The 21,594-nt window shown below is 49.8% G+C and overlaps 11 protein-coding genes across 11 annotated transcripts; 6 read left to right on the top strand and 5 right to left on the bottom strand.

Annotated features, from left to right (window-relative positions):
• The first annotated feature begins 48 nt into the window (after window positions 1-48).
• DACRYDRAFT_20996 (LSM-domain-containing protein) lies at window positions 49-752 on the top strand. The gene is made up of 5 exons (XM_040772185.1): window positions 49-142; window positions 191-217; window positions 268-330; window positions 382-466; window positions 522-752. The coding sequence occupies exons 1-5, from the start codon at window positions 104-106 to the stop codon at window positions 587-589; spliced, it is 282 nt and encodes a 93-aa protein (XP_040631369.1). The 5' UTR covers window positions 49-103; the 3' UTR covers window positions 590-752.
• Window positions 753-863: 111 nt separating this feature from the next.
• Window positions 864-3,238, top strand: DACRYDRAFT_76959 (P-loop containing nucleoside triphosphate hydrolase protein; the record flags this gene model as incomplete). The annotated part of the gene is made up of 8 exons (XM_040776238.1): window positions 864-960; window positions 1,017-1,139; window positions 1,191-1,378; window positions 1,431-2,275; window positions 2,331-2,506; window positions 2,557-2,973; window positions 3,030-3,128; window positions 3,185-3,238. Coding segments are annotated over 8 exons (1,999 nt in total), but the record flags the coding sequence as incomplete, so codon positions are not given.
• Window positions 3,239-3,446: 208 nt separating this feature from the next.
• Window positions 3,447-6,155, bottom strand: DACRYDRAFT_48297 (Creatinase/aminopeptidase; the record flags this gene model as incomplete). Its single annotated transcript, XM_040774820.1, has 16 exons — window positions 3,447-3,563; window positions 3,592-3,735; window positions 3,787-3,845; window positions 3,895-3,963; window positions 4,017-4,026; window positions 4,079-4,114; window positions 4,230-4,319; window positions 4,369-4,480; window positions 4,532-4,598; window positions 4,657-4,813; window positions 4,871-4,981; window positions 5,036-5,538; window positions 5,589-5,640; window positions 5,694-5,853; window positions 5,908-5,982; window positions 6,034-6,155. The coding sequence occupies 16 exons, from the start codon at window positions 6,153-6,155 to the stop codon at window positions 3,447-3,449; spliced, it is 1,884 nt and encodes a 627-aa protein (XP_040631367.1).
• A 1,457-nt stretch (window positions 6,156-7,612) lies between these two features.
• On the bottom strand, window positions 7,613-10,397 carry DACRYDRAFT_20994 (uncharacterized protein). Its single transcript, XM_040772184.1, has 9 exons — window positions 10,196-10,397; window positions 9,711-10,148; window positions 9,558-9,642; window positions 9,294-9,507; window positions 9,106-9,240; window positions 8,494-9,057; window positions 8,325-8,444; window positions 7,949-8,266; window positions 7,613-7,895 (listed from the first exon to the last, which is right to left on the bottom strand). The coding sequence occupies exons 2-9, from the start codon at window positions 9,808-9,810 to the stop codon at window positions 7,620-7,622; spliced, it is 1,812 nt and encodes a 603-aa protein (XP_040631366.1). The 5' UTR covers window positions 9,811-10,148; window positions 10,196-10,397; the 3' UTR covers window positions 7,613-7,619.
• Window positions 10,398-11,585: 1,188 nt separating this feature from the next.
• Window positions 11,586-12,131, top strand: DACRYDRAFT_48437 (trm112; the record flags this gene model as incomplete). Its single annotated transcript, XM_040774834.1, has 4 exons — window positions 11,586-11,774; window positions 11,830-11,919; window positions 11,976-12,053; window positions 12,102-12,131. 4 exons carry the CDS (start codon window positions 11,586-11,588, stop codon window positions 12,129-12,131), a joined length of 387 nt encoding a protein of 128 aa, XP_040631365.1.
• Window positions 12,132-12,407: 276 nt separating this feature from the next.
• DACRYDRAFT_99073 (uncharacterized protein) lies at window positions 12,408-12,919 on the bottom strand (the record flags this gene model as incomplete). The annotated part of the gene is made up of 3 exons (XM_040777560.1): window positions 12,804-12,919; window positions 12,605-12,748; window positions 12,408-12,562 (listed from the first exon to the last, which is right to left on the bottom strand). The coding sequence occupies exons 1-3, from the start codon at window positions 12,853-12,855 to the stop codon at window positions 12,408-12,410; spliced, it is 351 nt and encodes a 116-aa protein (XP_040631364.1). The 5' UTR covers window positions 12,856-12,919.
• A 979-nt stretch (window positions 12,920-13,898) lies between these two features.
• DACRYDRAFT_48176 (uncharacterized protein) lies at window positions 13,899-14,245 on the top strand (the record flags this gene model as incomplete). Its single annotated transcript, XM_040774809.1, has 2 exons — window positions 13,899-14,009; window positions 14,060-14,245. The coding sequence occupies 2 exons, from the start codon at window positions 13,899-13,901 to the stop codon at window positions 14,243-14,245; spliced, it is 297 nt and encodes a 98-aa protein (XP_040631363.1).
• Window positions 14,246-14,449: 204 nt separating this feature from the next.
• DACRYDRAFT_105527 (uncharacterized protein) lies at window positions 14,450-15,215 on the bottom strand (the record flags this gene model as incomplete). Its single annotated transcript, XM_040768100.1, has 2 exons — window positions 14,450-14,733; window positions 14,786-15,215. The coding sequence occupies 2 exons, from the start codon at window positions 15,213-15,215 to the stop codon at window positions 14,450-14,452; spliced, it is 714 nt and encodes a 237-aa protein (XP_040631362.1).
• A 202-nt stretch (window positions 15,216-15,417) lies between these two features.
• On the top strand, window positions 15,418-16,630 carry DACRYDRAFT_76943 (uncharacterized protein; the record flags this gene model as incomplete). Its single annotated transcript, XM_040776237.1, has 5 exons — window positions 15,418-15,528; window positions 15,581-15,729; window positions 15,779-16,065; window positions 16,125-16,343; window positions 16,392-16,630. The coding sequence occupies 5 exons, from the start codon at window positions 15,418-15,420 to the stop codon at window positions 16,598-16,600; spliced, it is 975 nt and encodes a 324-aa protein (XP_040631361.1). The 3' UTR covers window positions 16,601-16,630.
• Window positions 16,631-16,913: 283 nt separating this feature from the next.
• DACRYDRAFT_20990 (40s ribosomal protein) lies at window positions 16,914-17,669 on the top strand. The gene is made up of 4 exons (XM_040772183.1): window positions 16,914-16,967; window positions 17,021-17,154; window positions 17,208-17,461; window positions 17,515-17,669. Exons 1-4 carry the CDS (start codon window positions 16,929-16,931, stop codon window positions 17,556-17,558), a joined length of 471 nt encoding a protein of 156 aa, XP_040631360.1. The 5' UTR covers window positions 16,914-16,928; the 3' UTR covers window positions 17,559-17,669.
• An 81-nt stretch (window positions 17,670-17,750) lies between these two features.
• On the bottom strand, window positions 17,751-21,467 carry DACRYDRAFT_20988 (uncharacterized protein). The gene is made up of 14 exons (XM_040772182.1): window positions 21,219-21,467; window positions 21,053-21,158; window positions 20,915-20,997; window positions 20,666-20,861; window positions 20,578-20,611; window positions 20,011-20,521; window positions 19,550-19,952; window positions 19,211-19,500; window positions 18,763-19,157; window positions 18,507-18,711; window positions 18,335-18,454; window positions 18,192-18,281; window positions 17,966-18,142; window positions 17,751-17,909 (listed from the first exon to the last, which is right to left on the bottom strand). Exons 1-14 carry the CDS (start codon window positions 21,387-21,389, stop codon window positions 17,808-17,810), a joined length of 2,883 nt encoding a protein of 960 aa, XP_040631359.1. The 5' UTR covers window positions 21,390-21,467; the 3' UTR covers window positions 17,751-17,807.
• Between the last annotated feature and the right edge of the window lie 127 nt (window positions 21,468-21,594).

Raw genomic sequence — 21,594 nt, 5'->3', positions numbered from 1 at the left:
GCGTTGAGATTTGATCCCGTTCTACTACACCAAGTCATTCCACAACCGTGTGCTCACGTTCCTGTCAACTACCTGTTGTGCTCGCTTTATCCTTTCCAGCAACATGTCCGGCCGCCAACAGCGTGTGATGGTACAGCCCATCGTTAGTCTAACGCGTACTATCCATGCAGTCTTGCTAACTTTGAGACAGAATGTCATCTTCAAGAACCTTCAGCAGGTATTGTTTCCTCCGCCACTCCTCCTTAACTTGCCTGACAGGTCGAATAGCGTGTTCCAGTTCAAATCTGGCTTTACGATAATGTGGAAATGAGAATAGAAGGCAGAATTATTGTGCGCTTAAGTTGCTTACATTTCAGATTTTCTCATTAATGCGCGTTGCAGGGCTTCGACGAGTTCATGAACGTGGTTCTTGATGATGCGTCCGAGGTGTTCGTTAGTGAGGAGAGCAAATCCCCTCGATCTCTTGGTGCGTTTTTTTTTCTCACGAAGTGTTTGTGTACAGGGCATTAACACTCCTATAGGACGAATCCTGCTAAAAGGCGATAATATCACCCTTATACAACCAAGTTCCCACTCGTCTATGGCCTGAACTCGATCTGGTAGTCCCGTGTCAGTCTACGTGCAGTGTCATATCATCTCTCCTTTGCTCGAGATGAGGGCTTTTTGGGTGTACGCGAAGTGATACGCAGCTGGCCTTCGGTAGCTTACAATACGTCCTCAACTTAGTGTAACACTATTTACCATGGCTTTTTTGCCCAAGGCCCTTGCTAGTCGCAAATTCACGTGGCACAGCCACATAAATTTCTTTTTTGCTCTGTGCTCACACCCTGGCTGTCCTATTCACCCATCTACATTCCGACGATCATGGCTTCCAAAGGATTGAAGGGCATTGCGCCTGTACCCACGGCGACAGACTTTCTTGACATTGTCTTGTCGAAGACACAGCGGAAAACTCCTACCGTGCGTAACTTGACATCGTTCTTCGTGACATCGTAACTCAAAAGGGATTCATAAAGGTCATACACAAAAACTTCAAAATAAGCCGGATACGCAACTTTTACATGAGAAAGGTCAAATTCACTCAGGACTCCTTCGATGAGAAGTTAGGCGCAATACTGTCTGAATTTCCCATTCTGGATGTATGCGCTTGGGTTGCACCATTACTGCGCACTTTCTGACTGGTCCTGCAGAATCTTCACCCATTCCTCGCCTCCTTAATGAACGTTTTGTATGACAAGAACCACTACAAGTTGGCTTTGGGCCAGCTCAATACGGCGCGCCATTTGATAGACCAAGTGGCCAAAGATTACGTCCGTCTGTTGAAATTTGGAGATAGCTTGTATCGTTGCAAGCAGCTGAAGAAAGCTGCTCTCGGCCGGTGCGCAAACCCTTGGCGTTCATACACGATTGATCTCACATCTGATTTGCAGCATGGCAACAGTCATGCGCCGACAGAAAGACGCTTTAGCGTATCTTGAACAAGTCCGACAACACATCGCGCGCTTACCAGCGATCGATCCGAATACCCGTACTCTGCTCATCTGTGGTTACCCAAATGTTGGCAAATCTTCGTTTATCAACAAGATTACCCGCGCCGATGTCGACGTCCAACCATATGCCTTCACGACCAAGTCGCTCTTTGTTGGTCATATGGACTACAAATACCTTCGTTGGCAAGTGATAGATACCCCCGGAATCCTTGACCATCCACTGGAAGAAATGAACACCATCGAGATGCAGAGTGTCACCGCCCTGGCTCATCTACGCAGTGCAGTTCTCTATTTCATGGACCTGAGCGAGCAATGTGGATACACGATCGAGGCGCAAGTCAAACTGTTTCATTCGATCAAGCCGTTGTTTGCCGGAAAGCCAACCTTGCTGGTAATCAACAAAATTGATGTCACCAGACTGGAAGATTTGTCGAAAGAGAACAAGGCTCTCATTAGCACCATCACAGACGACCCCTCCGTGCAAGTGGTGCAGCTCTCGTGTTACTCGGACGAAGGTGTGAATGCTGTCAAAACGGCTGCATGTGATGCTTTGCTTGCTCACAGGGTGGACAATAAGCTCAAAGGCAGTAAAATAAACAACATCGCCAATCGCATTCATGTAGCGGTACCCAAAGCAAGAGACGACGTCGTCCGGGAAGCGTTCATTCCAGACGGAGCAAACGCCCGGGTACGGTATGACAAGGATGATCCCATGCGTCGCAAGCTAGAACGGGATATCGAAGCGGAAGAGGGCGGAGCAGGCGTCTATAACATCAATCTCAAAAGTACGCTCCCGTCGATTCGTATTCTTAACTTGTACAAGCTAACCCCAACATGCAGAGAATTATCTTCTAGCTGATGACGATTGGAAGCAAGATATCATACCGGAAATTATGGATGGCAAAAATGTGGCCGACTTCATCGATCCCGATATTGTCGAAAAGCTGGAAGCGGTTGAACGCGAAGAGGAAAAACTAGAAGCGGATGGCTTTTATGAGAGTGAACCAGAGAGCATGGTGCGTGTTTTCCAAAAATTGAACTCTCCTATTACCTAAGTCCGTCTCAGTTCAATTCTGAGGATGAAAGAGAAGCACTGGAGACTGCCAAGAGCTCGCGTGACAAAAAAATGTCACAAGACAAGAACAAGATGAAGAATCGTCCCGTCATGCCTCGCACTGCTGGCTTACGCACGCTCTCAGAGATGAGCCGCAAGCTTACAGAAGCTGGTCTTGATCCAAGCCGCATTGAGGCACGCGCAGAAGCAATCGCTAAGACAAGAAGTCTTCAACGCAAACGGAAGAGAGAGGAGGAGGAGGCCCAAATGGAGATTGAGGATGATGCTGACTGGGAGGAAGATGCCATGGATGTTGACGAAGATATATCCCGCAAGCGGGTCAAGTCCAACACCGGGAAAGCCAGAGATGTCGGGACCGGCAACCATGCTCCCAAAACTCATAGACAGTTGGCTGGCATGGCCAACGAGGTGAGCGGAATATTGACAACATCAAATACCATATCTGATATCGCGGATCATCATAGCAAACAAGTAAGGCTGTCAGGCTACGCAATCTCGGGCAACGGCAGCGGAATATGCACGCCAAAGCTGGCGAATCCGATCGTGCTATTAGGGTCAAAATGGTACGAGCACTCCAGGCCTTCATAGATGCTTATGATGATACTGAGAATTATGACAGCCGAAACACTTGTATTCGGGGAAGCGGAAGGCGGGAAAGACCGATTGGCGATAGATTACATCACATCACTTCCTTGTACAACAGGTCTGCACATGCTGCGTATACATCTCGTGTTCAGAAGCGGAGGCACCATCCCAAGATGCATGCCTAGGTATTATTCTTCCTTCAAAAAAAGAAATGGACAACGACAGTATACAAGAGTCCAAGAATAAAGATAGCCACTAGTACCATGCCTTGGGAGGCAAAGATCGCTCAAGGACTTTTAATCCCATTCAATACCGGCCTTGTTGCGATGAGTTTCTTTCTTCAACCACTTCAAGGCACGTTTATCGTCTTCCAGGAGGGGTGCCAAGCTCACACGGCACCGCGTGTTGTGGTCCTAGGGTTATGTTATGAGTGCCGTGCACGCAGAGTGCGCTCAAAATGCTCGCCTTCAGCCAAGCACGTTCCTCCTTGCTCAACAGCTCCTCCTTCACGAGTTTCGTCTGTATGGGAACCTGTGTGAAACGCTCGAAGCCAAGCCAGATATCGCCTCCAAATTGTCCCTTGGTCTGCGGAAGAATCAAAACGCACGTCGCAAATGTCCAACTATCGAAACGAACCTCTACGCGGCGGACGACCAACGCGCTCTCTAAACGGATGCCAAAGTGCCCTTCTTGATCTAATGACAGTTGAGCAGCCATGCTGTTTTCCTGGCCAACAGTGCTCACAGAAACCAGGCTCGTTCGTCACCACATGACCTGGGCGGAATGGCTCTGCAATACCAAAACCCTGAGGTCCTGATGAAGAGAGGTGTAAACTGAAAGTACGTCGTTAAGAGGAGGCTGCGAACCTTCATGGACCTATGCTTTCGGTCAATACAACTCGATGACAGGAGGATGAAAGGATGGTCACGTTAAGATACTGGCCATAACCATGTCCAGTGCCATGCTAAAACCGCCCTGAACATGAGATTACTAGCGAAGAGAACGAAAGGGACATACACCGTAATTTAGTCTACATGTAATATCAGCTCCCCTGTGCTTCTTGATCTGGAATAGATTACGCACCCATCCTTCCATAGGGCTTGTCGAGCAAGTGTATCAAGCTGAGCACCAGTAGTTCCTTCAGGAAATATGGCGGTATCAATAGCAATCTATGCAACTTATGAAGGGAAAACGCGGCCGCTCATAGTATTTGCTCACATGTCCCTGTAGCACTCGAGTGTATGCTTCTATTTGGTCATCTGTTGGCGTACCAAAGTGATAAGTCCGTGTTGTGTCGCAAGTCCCATCGCGATAATTTCCACCCGAGTCGCTGCGTAGAGAACATCAGCTTCTGATTTGTTTGCTGGCAGTCGTACTGTACATCAAATATGGAGCGTCTGTGCCGATGAAGGAGGTAGCATGCCGTTGTGGGGCGTAGTGAGGCAGTGCTTCAGAGCAATATGTTGAGATATGTTTCGTCCCCTTTGTCTGATACTGTATCCTTACCTGCATTTGCACCATACGCAGAGATATTCTCATACGCCAGTCCCATGAAATTTTCATTTTGCCGGCGATATTGGGTCAACTTCTCCCCAGCCTCCCACTCCGTTATCTTGTTCCCCTTTTTGACGATACTTTCCTCCAACCAGGCTAACCACCGTACCTTGGGAGACGTGAGAAAGACGACCTAGACTTCTGTATGGCCGCGGTACGCTCTTACCATCGCAACACCGTCACGTAGGTATGCCTCACGGAAGCCAGCAATCTCTACTTCGTTCTTGATCGATTTTGCACGCTCGATCTCAGAATGCGGCAATACGTCGATTTTCGTCTGAAATTTTGGAAATCAGTTGTTCGCATTGATTACACATGCAAAACGACGTACGGAAAAAAGGGTTGCCGTGATTGCATAAGCCGTTTTGTGCGAGAGAACTACTTTCCCAGGATTTCCGTTCTCCTTACGCAGGAAGGCCCAGATGGCTTCGTAAGGCTCAAAACTTATTCCGTGGATTTTGAGATGCGCCTTTGTGCCATCGGATAGCTTCACCAGATCGACAAAGATAATGGCACGCTCCGTGTCCACGAAAGCGTAGCTACGGAACACAGGGTTGTATTCCACATCAGCTCCGCGGAGATTAAGTAGCCATGCAATTTCATCTAGAGCAGAAACTAGATAACCAGTGCAGCCGGGTCGAGTCGCAATGAAGGCGCGAAGATCACTGATCTTCTCTCTGGGATTGCGGCCCGCAAAGCCAACCGGATGGACAACCACTGGGTTCTTGCTTCTGGGCGGCCGGTCAGTCCATATAGTATCCACCAGGTTACGACGCGGAAAGACGAGTTTTGAGCCCTTCTTTGTCAATTGTGATGAGAGGGAGATAGCCATGGCTATGGAGATGGATTCATTCGTGACCCAGACAATAAACATACCAACTAACCTCGTGAAAGTAAGCGCGGATCAACTCCGACTTGGCTACCGGAGGGGAGGTCCTGCAGCAAGCTTGTAAATGCCCTCATTGCTGACGTGGATGGCGCGCGCTCACCGCAATGTACTCATCCCATCGCTTCACCCCCGGTAAGCCAACTTTATACAATGTCCAATTGCTGTCAAGTTGTCGACGTGCTTGAATGTAGTAGCGAGAATCCGTGAAAAGAAAGGCGGCAGTCAAAGAGATCACGGCGACTCCAGCAGAACCTGAAAACCTACATAACCAGTGTTAGGCAAGGCACATCGTGTGAAGAGCACCAGCAAATAACCCAGATATGAACTCGCGCCTCTTATCAGCATCTGCAACATATTCTGATTGATGTTCATCCTCCGACGGAACGATGCTAGCTCATGATTGAGGATTACATTCTTCAACCAGGCGCAGATCTGCTTACTAGTACCCAATCTTGGCCTCAGGGAACAGTGCTCTCAGGGCAACCAGGTGTTCTGTACTGTCCACACGAAGCTGGGAGCTTGAAGTTGAGATGTTTGACAAGGTAGAATGTGCGGTTGACATGGTCTGGGCCGTAGAAGTGGTCCGCATAGTTGATGCCGAGACGTGCGAAGACTTGGAAGCAGAAGACATCTTGGAGGCCGCGCTGTTAGACCGGGACAGGCCGACTAATTCTGCGCCTGCAGATGACCTTGACACAACAGTTGGACGGACGGGTGCTGCCCCTTTGCTTGTGATATTAGCACTAGTCGAGCCCATCGACCCTGCCGAGCGAATTGAAGTAGTCGAATGCTGCGGAGTAATTGTCGGCCGGCTGGGGTTGGTTTTCTTCAAAGTGGAACGCCGTGACAGCGTGCCCTCGGGATCTTTCTCTGTTAAAACAGTTCGTGTGCTGTTCTTCGAGTCTGCCCTTTGTAGCTCAACTACATGGACCTTCTCGGTGCCCGTGGCGTAACTCGACATTGTGGTGATGGAGGCAACATCGTGTTCCTCTTCTCCCTCCCGTTGACGATAGCGGGTAGGAGTAAAGCAAGAAAGCATGTCTGAATCACCTCCACGAGGGATTAAGAGTACGCTTCGTAGAGACCAAGTGATGATGGATAGCGAATGAGAGGCAACAGAGCCACGCTGGTCGCACGCCGCAAGTATCGGGCAGTGATGACGAATGGGCAGGAATGTTCGCGGGGACAATTCTGAGTCCGTAATTCTCAGAAAAGGTAATCCTCCCCCGTATGTGTTAGTAGTGCTTTACTGTAAGGTTATGGGGGTTATGGTTGCTTTCATGAAGATTTACTACTTTTAATTCTCCTTGGCTACAGCTTCTGTGCAGTAACTTCTTAGTCATCTGTCGACACATCCATGTCAGAAACGCCCGTTGCTGCTCCCACACCATGGCCCTTGCTGTCTGGAGCAGCATCAGCCATTGATCCCGCATCGGTCACTCGCTCGGCTTCAACCCACCCGGTTCCTTTACATATACCTTCGTTGGTAGTCTCAATGCAACCTACTAGAATATGTTTGAGTCCTATTACAGAAGCAGCGTCTAAGACGGACAGCACACCCTCAGGCATTCTCGTTGGCTCACAAGGAAATGATCGGATGCTGAGGGCCACGATCGATCCCAGCCTTCTGAATATTAACACTGTGCCTGCAGCAGCCTACCTAGCAACTGCACTTGTCAACCCGGCTACCTCTCGTTTGCCCGACGGTGTCTCCTATTACACACACTATCCATATTACACGCGCCATGCCACGGCAGCCTTCCCACAACAACCAGCGGCGGCCATATCAACCCCAAGTGCAAGTGAAAACGGTGAAGGCCAATCCTTGGTGTGGTATTGAGGAATCGTCCCAGAACGATCGAATGATTTCTTTCCACACGCTGCTACACTACAAGCGCATTTCAGACCGGAATCTGTGGCGACTGACAATGCTGTCAGGTCTCGGTATGCCCCAGATGAGAGAAAACTGTTGAATGATAACATACGCTTCTATGGATACAATTGTATGTGTTGTGTTGGTGACCTATCAATTTGATGCATCTACGAATTCAAAAGTGGTGCATTCTAACTTCTCTTCTTCCTCCTTGGACAAAAGGTCGACATCGGATTCGATAAGTTGAGTTGTGCCCGCAATAACACCTTCGTCACCGTCAACCGCCAACTTCTTTCGCAACGCTCCGATGAGAGTTGCCTTCATAAGTTTTTGAATCTTGCCTTCCTCGCCTTCCGGTGTAACCTCTTCTCCGCCTGCAACGGCGACATCAAGGGCAAGCTTTGTCTGGCCAAGTCGATGTATATCCTCCTGAACAGGCCATGAAGTTGTCTCTCTCCATATGGCATGGCAGATCGGCTTACCTCGATGGTACCCCTGGTGATAAACTTGATTATGTCAACATCGCGTTTCTGCCCAATGCGATATGCTCTATCTGCGGCCTGGCGATCATTATGTGGATTGAAATCTTGATCAAATAGAACCACGACGCTGGCAGCGGTCAAGTTAATCCCCATTCCGCCAGCCTTCGTGGACAACAGAAACACTGGGATATCCTCTTCTTCCGAAAATTCGTCAACCAAGCTCTGCCTGACGTCGACAGCTGTCGATCCAGTAAGGACGAGGTAACGTATACCTTCCTTATCCAAGACGTGCTGAAGAATGTCAAGAACTTGAACGAACTAATAGCATCCGCATGAATATTTGGATTATCATGGCAACATTTCGTCTTCAACATACCTGAGAGAATACGAGGATGCGCCTCCTTTGTGAGCGGTACTCTGCAATCAGCTTCAGCAAAGTGTCCACCTTACCGGAGTCCAGCCAGGACTTTTCGTTGAGCCTGTGTTTATGCACGCTCTGTCAACAATATCAGCTCCGCTGACTGATCATGGTGGTGAATGCTTACCTTGTACTTTTCACAGAACACTTGCAGTTCTGCATCTGACATAACAGACATGTCCTCGACCACGTAGTCATACCGGCTCTCAGCAAACTCTGGTTCCTTCAAACAGTCCTTTGCCATGACCTTGAGCTTCGAGTCTGTGAATCGTTTCCGGAACAGCATAGGATGGAGAGCAGCCTTCCGCAGGTCCATGAGAACATTAGTGCTGGTATCGGCAGCTTGTTTGACCTGTGAGGCTTTCGACGAACGGGTCTTCTTGTTGGCGGGCTCCTCTTCTTCCGGAAACTCCTGAAGAGCCTTTCGAGAACGCTTGAGAGCATCCCGATATATTTCTGTCTGAGTGGACGATAACGAGCAATATTCTATTCGCTCTGTCTTCTTGGGCAGATCCCGCAACACTTGATCTTTTCGGCGCCGGAGAACGAAGGGAGTCATCATCGTTTTTGCTCTCGATACCCTTTCTCTTGAGAGAAAGCTCGTCGACGAGTTCGCCTTAACCTTGAAAATAGCACGCAGAGACTCTTGTGCTTCTGCAAAGTACTTCGGCAGGAGGAAATTCAAGAGGGACTAGCGGAAGTGTGAGGTTGACATTGACGAGGCACTCATAGAGCTTACCACCAATTCCTGCAGATTGTTCTGAAGTGGGGTGCCGGTAAGCATGAGACGCCATGGTACCCTTATCTGCATCAGGTTCTGGTATCGCTGGCTCTGGTAATTCTTCAAGACGTGCCCTTCATCGAAAACGCATGTCTATGATATTACCGTCAGTGAAAAGACAATGAGATCGAGATCAAAAGATTCACACTGAGCTCCAGCTTCTTCGAGAAGAATTTACGGTCTGACTCTGCACCTTGCGCTAGGTTATATGTGGTGATCAGGACGTCCCAGTCCGCATCTTCAGCTCTCAGCTCAGCCCTCCGTAGCTGCCTTTCGGTTTGAGACCCGTAATAGGATTGAACATTAATCGTTGGCGCAAAGCGACGGAACTCCCGCAACCAGTTCTCCAATGTAGACGACCTGGAATTAGTCAACAAAAGAAACATACGAGTAAATAGAACATGACATACGGCACGATGATAAGGTGACGTCCTGCCACGCCCCTTTCCTTCAGCAGAGCATAGAATGCGATGACTTGAATTGTTTTCCCGAGACCTACACAATTGGCGACAAAGGCCCCTGGTCAAGATAGGTCTTTCACTTTTACTGCAGCGGCAACCCACCCATTTCATCAGCGAGGATGCAGCTTAGGTCCTTTCTATATAAGAGGTACAACCAGCTCAACCCGTAAAGCTGATAATCCTTGAGAGTCAGATTCTGCATATTGCTTGGTTGTTCTTGCAGTGCTTCCTTCGCCTTGGGAGGCGGTCCTCTCTGCAATGGCTCTGGGGCAACGCTACCTGCCCGAGAACCGACGGTACTGCCAACAACGCTACCACTCGTATCACCCCAGGCCCCAACAGTCTCCAGCAATTCTTTCCCAACAGCTTCACACCGAGTTAGGAGGGTATCGACCTTGGCATAGCCCTCAAGGATATCCACGCAGTCTTCAAAGAACCTGGCTGTGATGCCTTTTCGCTTTCCCAATTTCTTGCGAACGTCCCCAGGGGAGTTGAAAGGTCGAAGTGAGACGATTATATCAGCTTGCTCAGGTGCACAAGCTGCTTCCGATGTCAGCCAGACCGATAGAGAGGACAGTTGGGCTCACCCGTTACTTCGACGATCGTCTTCGTCTCAGCGTTATTGAACCACTTAACAGCTTCAATCTCCCTCTCTTCGATATTGTCGGCACCCCCGGCCTCTGAATCAGAGCCACCCGACCAACCTGCATGCTCTTGCTCTTCTTCATCGGAGTCGAGCAGTCGTCGCTTGGGTTTCGTCTCTGGTAGTCGAGCAGAGACAGGAGAGGCCATTGTCGGGCGAGGTCCTTGAGTGTTCTGATAGATAGCTGACTGCTTACCCCGCGACGCTTCGGGAGATTGTGCAACATTGCGGCGCTTAGGCACGACTGTGGTGGTGGTGGTGACACGTACCGCAGGTCGTGATGGTGAAGGCGGGCCCGTAAGGCTATGCATAACCAGATTCAAATCGCCGTTGTGATGTTTCAAAAGGCTGCCCAGCTGCGAGAGCGACTTTTCAGGATGTAGTGTGTGTAGGCGGACCAGTCGTGGGTCTTGGCCAGGAGGAAGGGTAGGAGGAGAGGGGGTTGAGGAGAGCGAGTCAGACCCCGTCCTTCCTGATCCAATAAGCGCCGATACGGCTGGTGGGTGCAACTGAGCGCCAGCGCCAGGCTTGGATGCCGTGGTCTCATCGACCATCTCCACATCTGAAGAAGGAATCCGCGTGTGTTGACCTGGCCGGGATCCAGAAGCGAAAATGGAGGGGCGATTGATGCGTCGCGCATCATCTATCTCCGAGGACCCGTTGGTAATTGTCCATCCATTGGCGCCTAGGTTGCGCTTCTTGGGGGGTGGTTCGTTCCCATCATTCCCCCGAGGGGCTGCACCAGTTGTGCGCATGTTGTCACCCCAACCACCACGGTCAAAGGCGGATCGCGTCGGTGGCAGCATGGTTGTCTTGTGATGTGGCTCGTACGTGGGCTTCACAGGACTGGACACCGGGCTGCTGGTCTTGGGAACGAGAAGCACAGCTGGGGTTGCGGACGACGGAGGAGTGGCCGAAGAAGTACTGGGGAAGTATTTGGAAATGCTATTTGTTGCTGAAGGGGTTGAAGTATCAGAACCATCGCCTTGTACTTTCTTGGCCCGAGAATCCTTTAGTTTCTGAAGCGCGGCGTTCTACAGCGGGAACGTCGCGTGAGTCTCTTTGTGTGATGAGTGTGTTGAACATACGCGTTTGCGAGTTGCGTCCATGGTCAACGCAAGATAGCAGATCTACCAGTGTTATGAGGAGATGGTGGATAAATGCTGCAGAGGATATATTGTTGAATATACAAGGAAGGATTGAGTGAGAGATGGGAAACGCAGTGGCAGCAAATGGGTAACGCCCGAACGCGACTCTGAAATGAGGCGCAAGCACACTCATAAGGAATTGCTGCCGCTTCATTTACATTTTGCACCTTTGACATTACGCTCACAATGGTCAAACTCATCACTCACAACCTTCTGTGCTGCCATGCAAGGGGATGCAACTATCCCGACAACTTCCCGTTGACATTCAAAGATGTCACACAACTCGAAGTGCGGGAGGCAGACTATAATGCGGAATTTTTGCAGAAAATGATGCCAAGACTTGAATGGAAAGCTTTGGTGGACACCGCTAAGGAGGTTCGCATTAAACTCAAGCTGTCACTATTGACGCCCCACTCATACGACGCGTCAGCTTGGGGATACTTCCCTCCCAGCAGAAATGCCGGAGGGCGATGCAGTGGATGAAGAGTTTTTGAGGAGGTTACATCACGTCCTACTGGAGGTGGGTCCCGTTACACGCTACCTATCCCCCAAGCTCTAGTTTCATACTCTTCCTAGGTCCATGTTGAAGAAGGGGCCATGTACTGCCCTAAATGCGAACATAAATACCCTATTCTCCAAGGAATCCCGAACATGGTGAGCAAAGCATATTCCGTAGTGGACAGTGCTCTCATCGACGCCCAGCTGTTGGCTGAGCATGAAATCAGTCGATGATACCAATGGCTCCTATGCCACAACACACAATGATTGATCAGCGTTTGGGGCATACCATTCACAGATATAGGACTGGTCATTTTGTCATTGGTTTACTGCATGCTTCTTACAATACACATTCGACCACCCGGCATTGTCCTCCCTTGCCTGGCATAAGCCGAGAGCTGCACGACTTCAGTGGGCAAGAAGGAGGTTGTCTGTTCATATTTGAGCAGTATCTGCCCTATTTAGTGTTAATGTTGGTTTTAATAGGAACAAAACAGTTGACACATACATTTACTCTTGACGTCCACGGTCATCCTGCACTGCAGCTGTGCCCCTCGCATTCTCAAATGTCTCCCTACCTTGATCCTCCGTTCCGCATTCAGTAAAAGGCTCTTGAGGGATCTCGCCGTACGGATTCAAGCTATCACCGGAATTCGCGACTTGCACTGTACTGAATAAAATTTAGGGACCAAACGAGTGGCACGCACTGTTTCGTTGCTCATCCAATTCAGCAGACGGGGCTTGTGACTCCTCAACCATCCCCTGACCAAGTTGACCACGGCTGTACTTGTCGGAACCTCGCTGATTGACATCTGAGAATGGGTCGCCACCAAAACCACCTTCGGATGTAGCTGAGGTGAGAGGGTTAGACACCATTTTATTGCCTGCATATATAACTAGGCGCACTGTCTCCCTGCGGAGGGTTGTTTGGGGGATGCTTATTGTCATCTGCGTCCATAGCTGATTATTGAAGAAATGGTAATTCTCAGGTCTGTCGACACTTGTGCGAATATGTAATGGGTCGGTCGGCCTAATTCAAACATTTGGGCAACATGTGGCTTGGTTTGAATGGGAGCAGATGGTCTGCGGATGCTAAAAAGGGAAGAGGGCACCATCCCCTCCTGCGATTTGCTGATAGTGATCAGAGCTTCACCGTCCGGCCCCGCGACACTGCGGTGCACGTCGGCCAATCAGCAACAAGCATACACTCGTCCCCAGACGGTTTACTGGAATGGACAAGGCACGGGCAACGTCCTATCAAGTACCTTACTACGACCATTACAACAACCACAATGTGCACAGGCAGCAGCCGCACAATGAGCTCGTCCATGGCTTCCAAGCAGGTCAGCAGTCGACGCTCAGGCAGCAACATCAACACCAGATGTCATCCATCGCACAATCTCCCCACCTCACTCAACTGAACCCCATCGTAAATGCGGTGGATGGACAAGTCGGCATCCCAGGAGGTAATGTCCTCTTAACTCACTACAATGCATGGTCTTCAGCTCATTTCTCTCGTCTTATCTCTCAGCGATGACCCTGCCACCTCTCTCTCAGCTACCTCAGTTGCAGATGAACTACCACCCCGCTATGAACAATTATTATCACGGCTACAATCCCTACATGACTCAGCCTATGGCGTCTCCTGTTCAACAACAGACGCCTATCATGCATCACCCACCTTCTGCGATAGACGTCATGCATGACCGGATGTATTCGCCAGCAAAGGAGGAAGGACAACCTGAGCCGCCCGCGAAAAGAAGACGGATGACGGTCGACACCTCTTCTGGTCGAGATCATCTACCCCGGGTCGCTTCCCTATACTCTCCCTCAGTGGAAGCGATGCCAAGATCAGCTGTGTCGTATCATTCACCGACAACGTCGTTCATCCCACAGTCTTCAGATCTGGGCCCACCATCTCGTGTTGATCCTGTTCCGTCGCCTTCACCAGTTCCCGAGGCACCCGGCGAGACATCAGCTTCAGGTGAGAATGCCGTTGCGATGGACGAGGAGCCTCTGTACGTCAACGCGAAGCAGTATCACCGCATTCTGAAGAGACGTGTTGCGCGAGCCCGCTTGGAGGAACTTCATCGTCTTTCAAAGGAGCGCAAGGTACTTGGTTGAATCTCCATCGGCAAGGAACATAATTCTTACTGTTTTAGCCATATTTGCACGAGTCACGTCATCGACACGCAATGCGCCGCCCAAGAGGTCCCGGAGGGCGCTTCCTTACCGCAGAAGAAGTGCAAGCCATGGAGAGACAGAAGGTTGAGGAGGGTGAAAATGCCGAAGAATTTGAGACAACAGAGGGAGCAGAAAACACTGAGGTCCAGTTGGCAGTGGAGTGATCGATCTATTGTTATGTTGTATGTGCTGATTTGGTAAACTTGTTCTCGGAGGGACGTCGATAGCGCTGGTACAGATTCGCTTTGTATTTGTTCGGACTACTTGTTGTAGGGTAGGGTAGAACACTACTTTGTGATACACGTATGCGGCTCAACATTATGCGCACACCTACAGGTATGAGTGATGATGGGTAAATGGTCTGAGATTTAGTCCTCGATGTCCATTGCGTCCGTACTATGAGTAACCAATGCGTCTTGTGCAGGTGTAACGTCCTGCTCGTCAACATTCCGACTACGATTCTCAAGTTCTTCCGAGTCTCTCCACGGCGGAGGACGGTATAGGACCAACTGTCCCTTACCAGGTGGTGATGGAGTATCACCAACCGGTACCGGCAAGAGCGATAATAAGGCGCCTGAAATTATATACTCGGGGGGAGGGCTGGACCGTGGGCTTTCCTCATCGTCGGAGTCAAGATCCAGAATCACGATTCCTGCTCACGGCATTACTCAAGTGGCGAATAACAACAGAATGATGAGGCGTACTGTCTTTATCTTTTTCGTACCAGGTACTGCGCTTCATAGCAATGTCGCCGTTTTCGACCTCTTCCGCCGTTCTGTTTGCAGATGGACGACCATCAAAAGAGTCTTCATCCATCTCAATCGTCGCACTATTCGGTACTGGAGGTGGAGAATCACATTGAGCAAACACGTTTTGAAACGGGGATCGGAATTCGACGGGTTCCGGCAGGGATGCGGAAGGCGCTAGGGAAGTACGAGTAGGCGGAGAGATGAGAGACATAAGGGAGAAGCCATCTTCAAGCGAATGAGCTCGCTTTGAAGGCGGAGGTCGTTCGTCCACGGGTAGCAGGCCTCCTCGATGCGGGTTGTCAACATCGTCAGCAATGTCCCGTTTTCGTTTCAAAGGTGACGAAAGGCGAGACTGATACGAAGAGAGATGCTGCGCGTGTATCATCTCTCACATTAAGGATAGTGGGTGGAAGACGGATATATGTGTGAAGTGAGCGGTGAGAAGTGTGTGTTGATGGATGAGTTGCACGAGTTTGTGTTGGAGTTTTGTGTTGGCCAGAGGCGGGAACAAAACATGCGCGCCTAACACAACACAGCGTCATGGATAATCTTGTCCACGGAGCGCACCATTCGACCTGACTTACAGTATGTCCTCTCTTTTCCGCCAAATGGTGTGGGATGGTACAGTACCTCTCGCCATCAAACTCGCCCCGAGTTCACTGCCATCCTCGTCTGACCGTATGCTTGACACATATTTCGTTCGTACCCATGAGATGTTACCAGTGAAGCAGCTCACCCCTGCGTCATTAGATCCAAGCACCGAGGATATCATACCTTCCTCTTTTGATTCCAGAAATTCGCCAAAATTTGTGTGACCTTGTTCTCGATGAGGCAACAGCCGCGGCTTTAAGGGAAGAGGATTGGTGGTTTGAAACTGAGAAAGACAACGTACTAAAGTGGTATGTACCAAGGCACGGTCATTCTTTATCGATCTCATTCAGAGCACAGGCATTGGCCGATCGGGTTATTATACGACGCACACTTTACTACCATGTCTGCTTCAGAATCGTGCTTCCTGCCTTCAGCCTCGAGCCTGTCCCCGCCCATGCCTATTACTTTGTATCTGTCGAACCCTCCTGCAGATAAATTGCTCTTGACGCCATCTGTGGAATCACTGAAGTCTTCCTTCATGTCACAATGTAAGGAAGCTGATTTCCTTCGTTGGGGAAGCACCAGACGCATGACCGGACTACGCAAGACTGAGCAAGACGGCCTCTGGGATGCAATCCGAGAGCGTACGTCTCGTTATTCAACTACGGTTGAGATTTGAGAGGGGAATTGATCTATGCAATAGACAATTACGATAACTTTTGGAAAATAGGCTCGAAAATATTGCCGAACCCAAACCCGCCTTCACCGTTACTCAACTCGTCCCCTCCGACTCCAAATCCAGATGGCACAGGTGCTGCCACAACCACCAACGACGCATACGCAGTTCGCTCTATTCCACTGCGATTATTCCTTCCAAACGCTCCAGTCATACAGGACTTATGTTCCCCTGTGACGCAAAATGGTACTCCCATTGGCTCCTGGTAATTTTGCCACATCTGATACCTTTCAGGGGTGCACACGACCCTAGGGGACCTCCTCTCAGCGTCTTTCCCCCTATTATTTTCCAAAGGCGCGAACATACAGAACACCAGCATATCAGGCGCATATGCAGTCGTTCAAGGAATGGAACCACCGTTGGAAACGGAAGTAGGCTGGCTTGGGGCGTCATTGGCCGGTGCAGATGGTTGGGTGAATGTGTGTGTTGGTTTACGCGCGTAATTATTTCCTGGATGACAGAATGAATTGTTCGCCCAAGTAGTCTGGTCTTTCACTCCCATAGGACTTCACGAACAAGGTACGAAACTAAGGAGACTGAAATGCCGAGGGGATAAGCGAGCCGTGCCAGACCAGCCCGTCGACCAACTAACCATAGTAGTGGACATCTGAAAAAGCAGAGTAACAACGAGACGGAAATGAAGCCGTTGTAAAGGAGCCAGCCCTGAAGTTGATGTGGTGCACGGTCCATACACGAGCACAGCCACCTCATATTCTCCACGATCCCTTCTTCTGAGTTCCCTGACCTCGACCGTTACTTATCTCCAACAAAATGTCCCTCGTCGTCCCCGAGCCACATCAGACATTCCAGGTCTGTTTCTTTCAATGCTATCAAGCCAACCTACTTTTATTAAATGTATCTAGCACATCCTTCGTCTGCTCAACACGAATGTTGATGGCAAACGGAAAGTTCAGTATGCGTTGACGGAGATCAAGGGTGTCGGGAGGCGGTACGCCAACGTGGTCTGCAAGAAGGCAGATGTTGACTTGAAGAAACGGTGAGAAGCAGACAGTATGAAAGAGTCCTCAAACGCTGACATGTATTGTGTAGGGCAGGCGAACTTAACTCTGATGAGCTCGAGCGCATCGTCACCATTATGCAAAACCCCACCCAGTTCAAGATTCCAACGTGGTTTTTGAACAGACAAAAAGACATTACTGATGGCAAGAACTTGCAAATCCTGTCCAACGGTGTCGATTCTAAGCTGCGTGACGACCTTGAACGGCTGAAGAAAATCCGCGCTCACAGAGGTCTTCGTCATTTCTGGGGTGTTCGTGTGAGGGGTCAGCACACCAAGACAACCGGTGCGTTCGAGCATCGCTCACTTGGGTCACGTGGATGCTGAACTTTCTGACAGGTCGTCGTGGCAAGACGGTTGGTGTGTCCAAGAAGCGCGGTTAGACATGTGGGAGGTTGTCCACCGAGTGGCAACAGGCTGGCTTGTTGGGCGTAGTTCCTGCTACCTCTTATGCGAATGCCAATCATGAGACATTTCATACTGGGGTGTATGCCTCCAATTCTGGGGATACTTTCCTCGGTTTTGTGGACCTGCCTGCCAATGTAAGATGGAACTGACTGCAAATGGTTCTTTCATCACATCATTAAGTAACAAGTCTCCTATGGACATGTGTGCATCAAGATGGTGCCTGTCTAAGACGTTCTGTGGTACAAGTTCCGAGCCAACTGAAGTGCTTCGTCAACCTTTTCGACGTTAACACCAACACCTTGCGCAACGTCATCCTTCCCACCAGCCTGGTCGCAGGGTTATATCAGCAACGCCCGACACAGGGGAATAGAAAGCAACGTACCTTGCCGCCAAGGATAACAGATACGGCGTTCGCCCACGTCTTCGCTGAGAATGACTGTGTGATGGCATGCTTGGGGAGAAAATTGACATGTGCAACCTTGCCAGCCGAAACATCTACGCTGAAAATATATACAGCTTTGTTCAGAGTACGGGCGTGCTGGACAATGCTCTGCATAATCTGCAGGAACTCAATCAGGTACGAGCATATTCAGGACTTGCGATGATACCTTCGTGTTACCCTCCAAAGAGTCGATATTTGCCAGATAGACGGACTCATTGGGTTTCTCCTGGAAATGCTTGTCAATGGTTTTGGTAAGCTACAGACACAGGATCAGCATGGAGATCGTAATGACCTTCACAATACGCATACCTCTTTTGTGAGGGAGGCTAGGTGAGCTTTATTTGCATCATCAAATGTTTTGCGTATCCCGGCGAACTTTTCCCTGAGGGCTGCCTTACGAAGCGCAGAAATGTCTGCCTGGCCAAGCTCCTAGAAATACGTGCAGTCAACTACTAGTACCATACACAACATACCTGCTTACAAAGGTGTAAGCCTTTAATGCAGCATCCTTCTCCTTGCCGGCAGACCGTTCGATCTGGATCAAGCGTGTCTCAAATGAGTCTGCGAGTCGATTAACCTCGTTGGCCTCCTCCCCCGTCACAGCAATGATACGGCGAATGCCTTTCGCAATGCCTGACTCCTCGGTGAGGACAAGGGCCTTGATGTCGCCAGTTTTGGCGACATGGCTACCATCCTCTTTCAGCAAGCAATCTGACAAGTGCAGTTGTCTCACATACGTCCCGCCGCAGAACTCGATGCTGGTGCCTCGCCACTTCGGATTCTGTGGATCCTGGATTATGTCCTGCACTTCGTAACCCAAGGAGACCACGCGGACTGGATCAGGGTAGGCTTCGCCAAAGACAGCACGGACACCCGCAAACTCTTGGGCTGTATGTAGATCGACTTCTTGGCTAAAGACCTTGACATCCCTCTTGATCCAGCCGTTACAAATCTCCTCAATCTTCTCCATCTCTTCAAGAGTCACTTGGGCTTTGTGACTGAAATCAAAGCGGAGCTTTGTTGGAGCGACTAGGGATCCCTTCTGGTCAATGTGGTCGCCCAAAATCTCACGCAGGGCAAAGTTTAAGATATGGGTACCGGTGTGGTTATTACGCAAAGGCCACCTTCGAAGCTACCAATACCATCAATGAGCAAGCGCGTGCTGACATTCGCCACGGAGCTCACCTCATCATATGAGCTGATGACTTCATCTCCAACGGAAAATTGGCCGTACTTCAACGCTCCGCTGTGCAGTACATAGCCATTATAAACTTGCACATTCTGAACCATGAATTCTGTTTTGCCATCAATAATGATGCTTCCAGTGTCGTTTTCTTGTCCACCGGACTCCGCATAAAAGCTTGTGCGGTCAAGAAGAATACCAAATGCTGCATCCTCTGGGATTGCGGTGGTAGACTCGAGGAAGGACTTATTAAAATATATTGCCTGAATGGTGGCAGAGATGTTCCCCAACCCTCGGTCTGGCTCAGAATACTTGCAACTGATTGGACAGTAACGACATACCGAATTTGGGACGGTCATCCGTCTTTGGGACTTTTGGATTGCTCTCGAGAGCAGCTAGATCGTGAACGTCCAGCTTCACCGCATCTTCATTTCCCTTCTTTTGAGAGGCCTTGCTAGCTTCGAGCGAGCGTAGTCGTGCTTCCTCAAACTCGTGCTCGTTAATCGTGAGATGCAACTCCTCCGCCATCAATCGGGTCAAATCCACGGGGAATCCGTAGGTATCATATAGTCTCCATACATCGTGCCCATGAAGCGAAGAAGATCCCTTCTTCTTTGTAGCAGTCACATATTCCTCAAAAAGTTTCTCACCGCGATCAAGCGTGCGTGAAAAAGATTCTTCTTCTTCATCTAGGATTTCCTTGATATCAGACAACTTCCTGGTGATCTCAGGGAAGAAGTGGCCCTTGCAATAAAAGATCAGCAAAGATATGACGGGGATGCAGCAACACAGTGACTCGCACCATCTGTTGAATGACCGTAGGAGCAAGCGAAGAGAAAAAGCTACCGATGGGTACACCGAACTTCTTGCGGACATATCGCGCACCTCGGCGCAGAATACGACGAAGCACATATCCACGTCCGACGTTGTTGGGAACCCCACCGTCAGACAACGCGAACGTGAGTGTCCTCACATGATCTGCAACCACCCGGTAAGCGGTGTCGATACCATCGACATCCTCTGCCCCAAGCTTGCCCGCATAACGCCGTGCTCCGGTCAACTCCTGGATTTTGGCGAATATGGGCACAAACACATCAGTATCGTAGTTGGATGGGAGGTCCTGCAGGCAAGATACCAAACGCTCGAAACCCATCCCAGTATCCACGTGTTTAGCGGGAAGTTCTCTCAGAGAGCCATCCTCTTCTCTGTTGAATTGGATGAATACATTGTTCCAGATTTCGATTACGTTTGGGTCGTCTTGATTTACGAGATGGGCTGCATTTCGACCACCGAGGCGGTCAAAATGAATTTCACTAGTGTTATGTACATTAGATAGGTTGAAGAGATGATCGGGATTCAGAGTGCATACCTGCAAGGACCACATGGACCTGTGGCACCCATCTCTATAATGAGATCAGCAAGACGAACGAGCTGACCTGGAGTGTCGCGTCACGCACCCCAGAAGTTGTCCTTCGCGTCTCCGGTTAGGATATGGTCCTCTGGAACGCCAACATCCAGCCAGTACTGTCTGGCCTCCAAATCGGCGTCTAGGCCCTGCTTTGAATCGCCCTCGAAGTACGTCACGTACAGACGGTCTTTGGGCAGTTTGTAGACCTCAGTTAACAGCTCCCAAGACCATTGAATGGCCTCTTTCTATCGAGACAAAAATCGTGAGCGTGTGTGAAATGTATGTGGAGTATAAACACCTTGAAATAATCTCCAAAAGACCAGTTGCCCAGCATCTCAAAGAAGGTGTGATGATATGTGTCCTTACCAACGTCCTCCAGATCTATAGGAGCGTTTCTTGAGTATGCGTAAAACAAAGTGTATTCCATGTCATGTACCGTTGTGTTTTCCTCCGGCCCGAATACACTTCTGGCTGTTGACCGCCCTCTTCAGTTTTGCGAGTTCGGACTGCGGATCAACTGTGCCAAGGAAAATAGCCTTGTACTGCATGGGGTATATATATTACAACAAAACATACACACTCAATTCGCAAAATACTCCTACCTGATTCATTCCGGCATTGGCGAACAGAAGAGTGGGATCTTCGTACGGAATAGTAGAGGATGACGGCCAGAAAGTATGCCCTCGTGCCTTGAAGTAGTCTATGAAAGTCTGTCGGACTTTGTCAGCCGGCCAATGGCCATACGGTCCGCCGAACGGTGTCAAGGTCGACATTGCTCTCGTGCGGTCCACAAATCGGAAAGACGGTGCAGATTTGAGATGAAAATATAAGTGACGTGCAGTGGAAATGCGCAGAGGTTGAATGCGCATGTAGTAAGGGCCCGAATTGCAACACACCCAGAGGGTTGACTCGACCCACTCGCAGCACTGCCACAGAATGTGAAAGGCAGCCACGGACTCAGAACGACATCTGCGGCAC

The sequence above is a fragment of the Dacryopinax primogenitus genome (assembly GCF_000292625.1).
Source record: "Dacryopinax primogenitus strain DJM-731 SS1 chromosome Unknown DACRYscaffold_4, whole genome shotgun sequence".
NCBI lineage: Eukaryota > Fungi > Basidiomycota > Dacrymycetes > Dacrymycetales > Dacrymycetaceae > Dacryopinax > Dacryopinax primogenitus.
The sequence above is the reverse complement of the archived record's forward strand: the minus strand, read 5'-3'. Positions and strand labels throughout refer to the sequence as shown.

Bases quoted from the DNA above. Each gene is read 5' to 3' on its own strand.
- DACRYDRAFT_20996 (XM_040772185.1), top strand. From the start codon at position 104: ATGTCCGGCCGCCAACAGCGTGTGATGGTACAGCCCATC. The intron at 143-190 runs GTTAGTCTAACG...ACTTTGAGACAG, and splicing joins GTGTGATGGTACAGCCCATC to AATGTCATCTTCAAGAACCT. The intron at 331-381 runs GTGCGCTTAAGT...TGCGCGTTGCAG, and splicing joins GAATAGAAGGCAGAATTATT to GGCTTCGACGAGTTCATGAA.
- DACRYDRAFT_20990 (XM_040772183.1), top strand. From the start codon at position 16,929: ATGTCCCTCGTCGTCCCCGAGCCACATCAGACATTCCAG. The intron at 16,968-17,020 runs GTCTGTTTCTTT...AAATGTATCTAG, and splicing joins AGCCACATCAGACATTCCAG to CACATCCTTCGTCTGCTCAA. The intron at 17,155-17,207 runs GTGAGAAGCAGA...TGTATTGTGTAG, and splicing joins GATGTTGACTTGAAGAAACG to GGCAGGCGAACTTAACTCTG.
- DACRYDRAFT_20994 (XM_040772184.1), bottom strand. From the start codon at position 9,810: ATGCAGAATCTGACTCTCAAGGATTATCAGCTTTACGGGTTGAGCTGG. The intron at 9,508-9,557 runs GTATGTCATGTT...GACTAATTCCAG, and splicing joins CGTCACCTTATCATCGTGCC to GTCGTCTACATTGGAGAACT. The intron at 7,896-7,948 runs GTAAGCCGATCT...TGGCCTGTTCAG, and splicing joins TCACCAGGGGTACCATCGAG to GAGGATATACATCGACTTGG.
- DACRYDRAFT_20988 (XM_040772182.1), bottom strand. From the start codon at position 21,389: ATGTCGACCTTGACACCGTTCGGCGGACCGTATGGCCATTGGCCGGCT. The intron at 20,862-20,914 runs GTGTTTATACTC...TTGTCTCGATAG, and splicing joins CTTTTGGAGATTATTTCAAG to AAAGAGGCCATTCAATGGTC. The intron at 19,501-19,549 runs GTATGTCGTTAC...AGCCAGACCGAG, and splicing joins GGATGACCGTCCCAAATTCG to GGTTGGGGAACATCTCTGCC.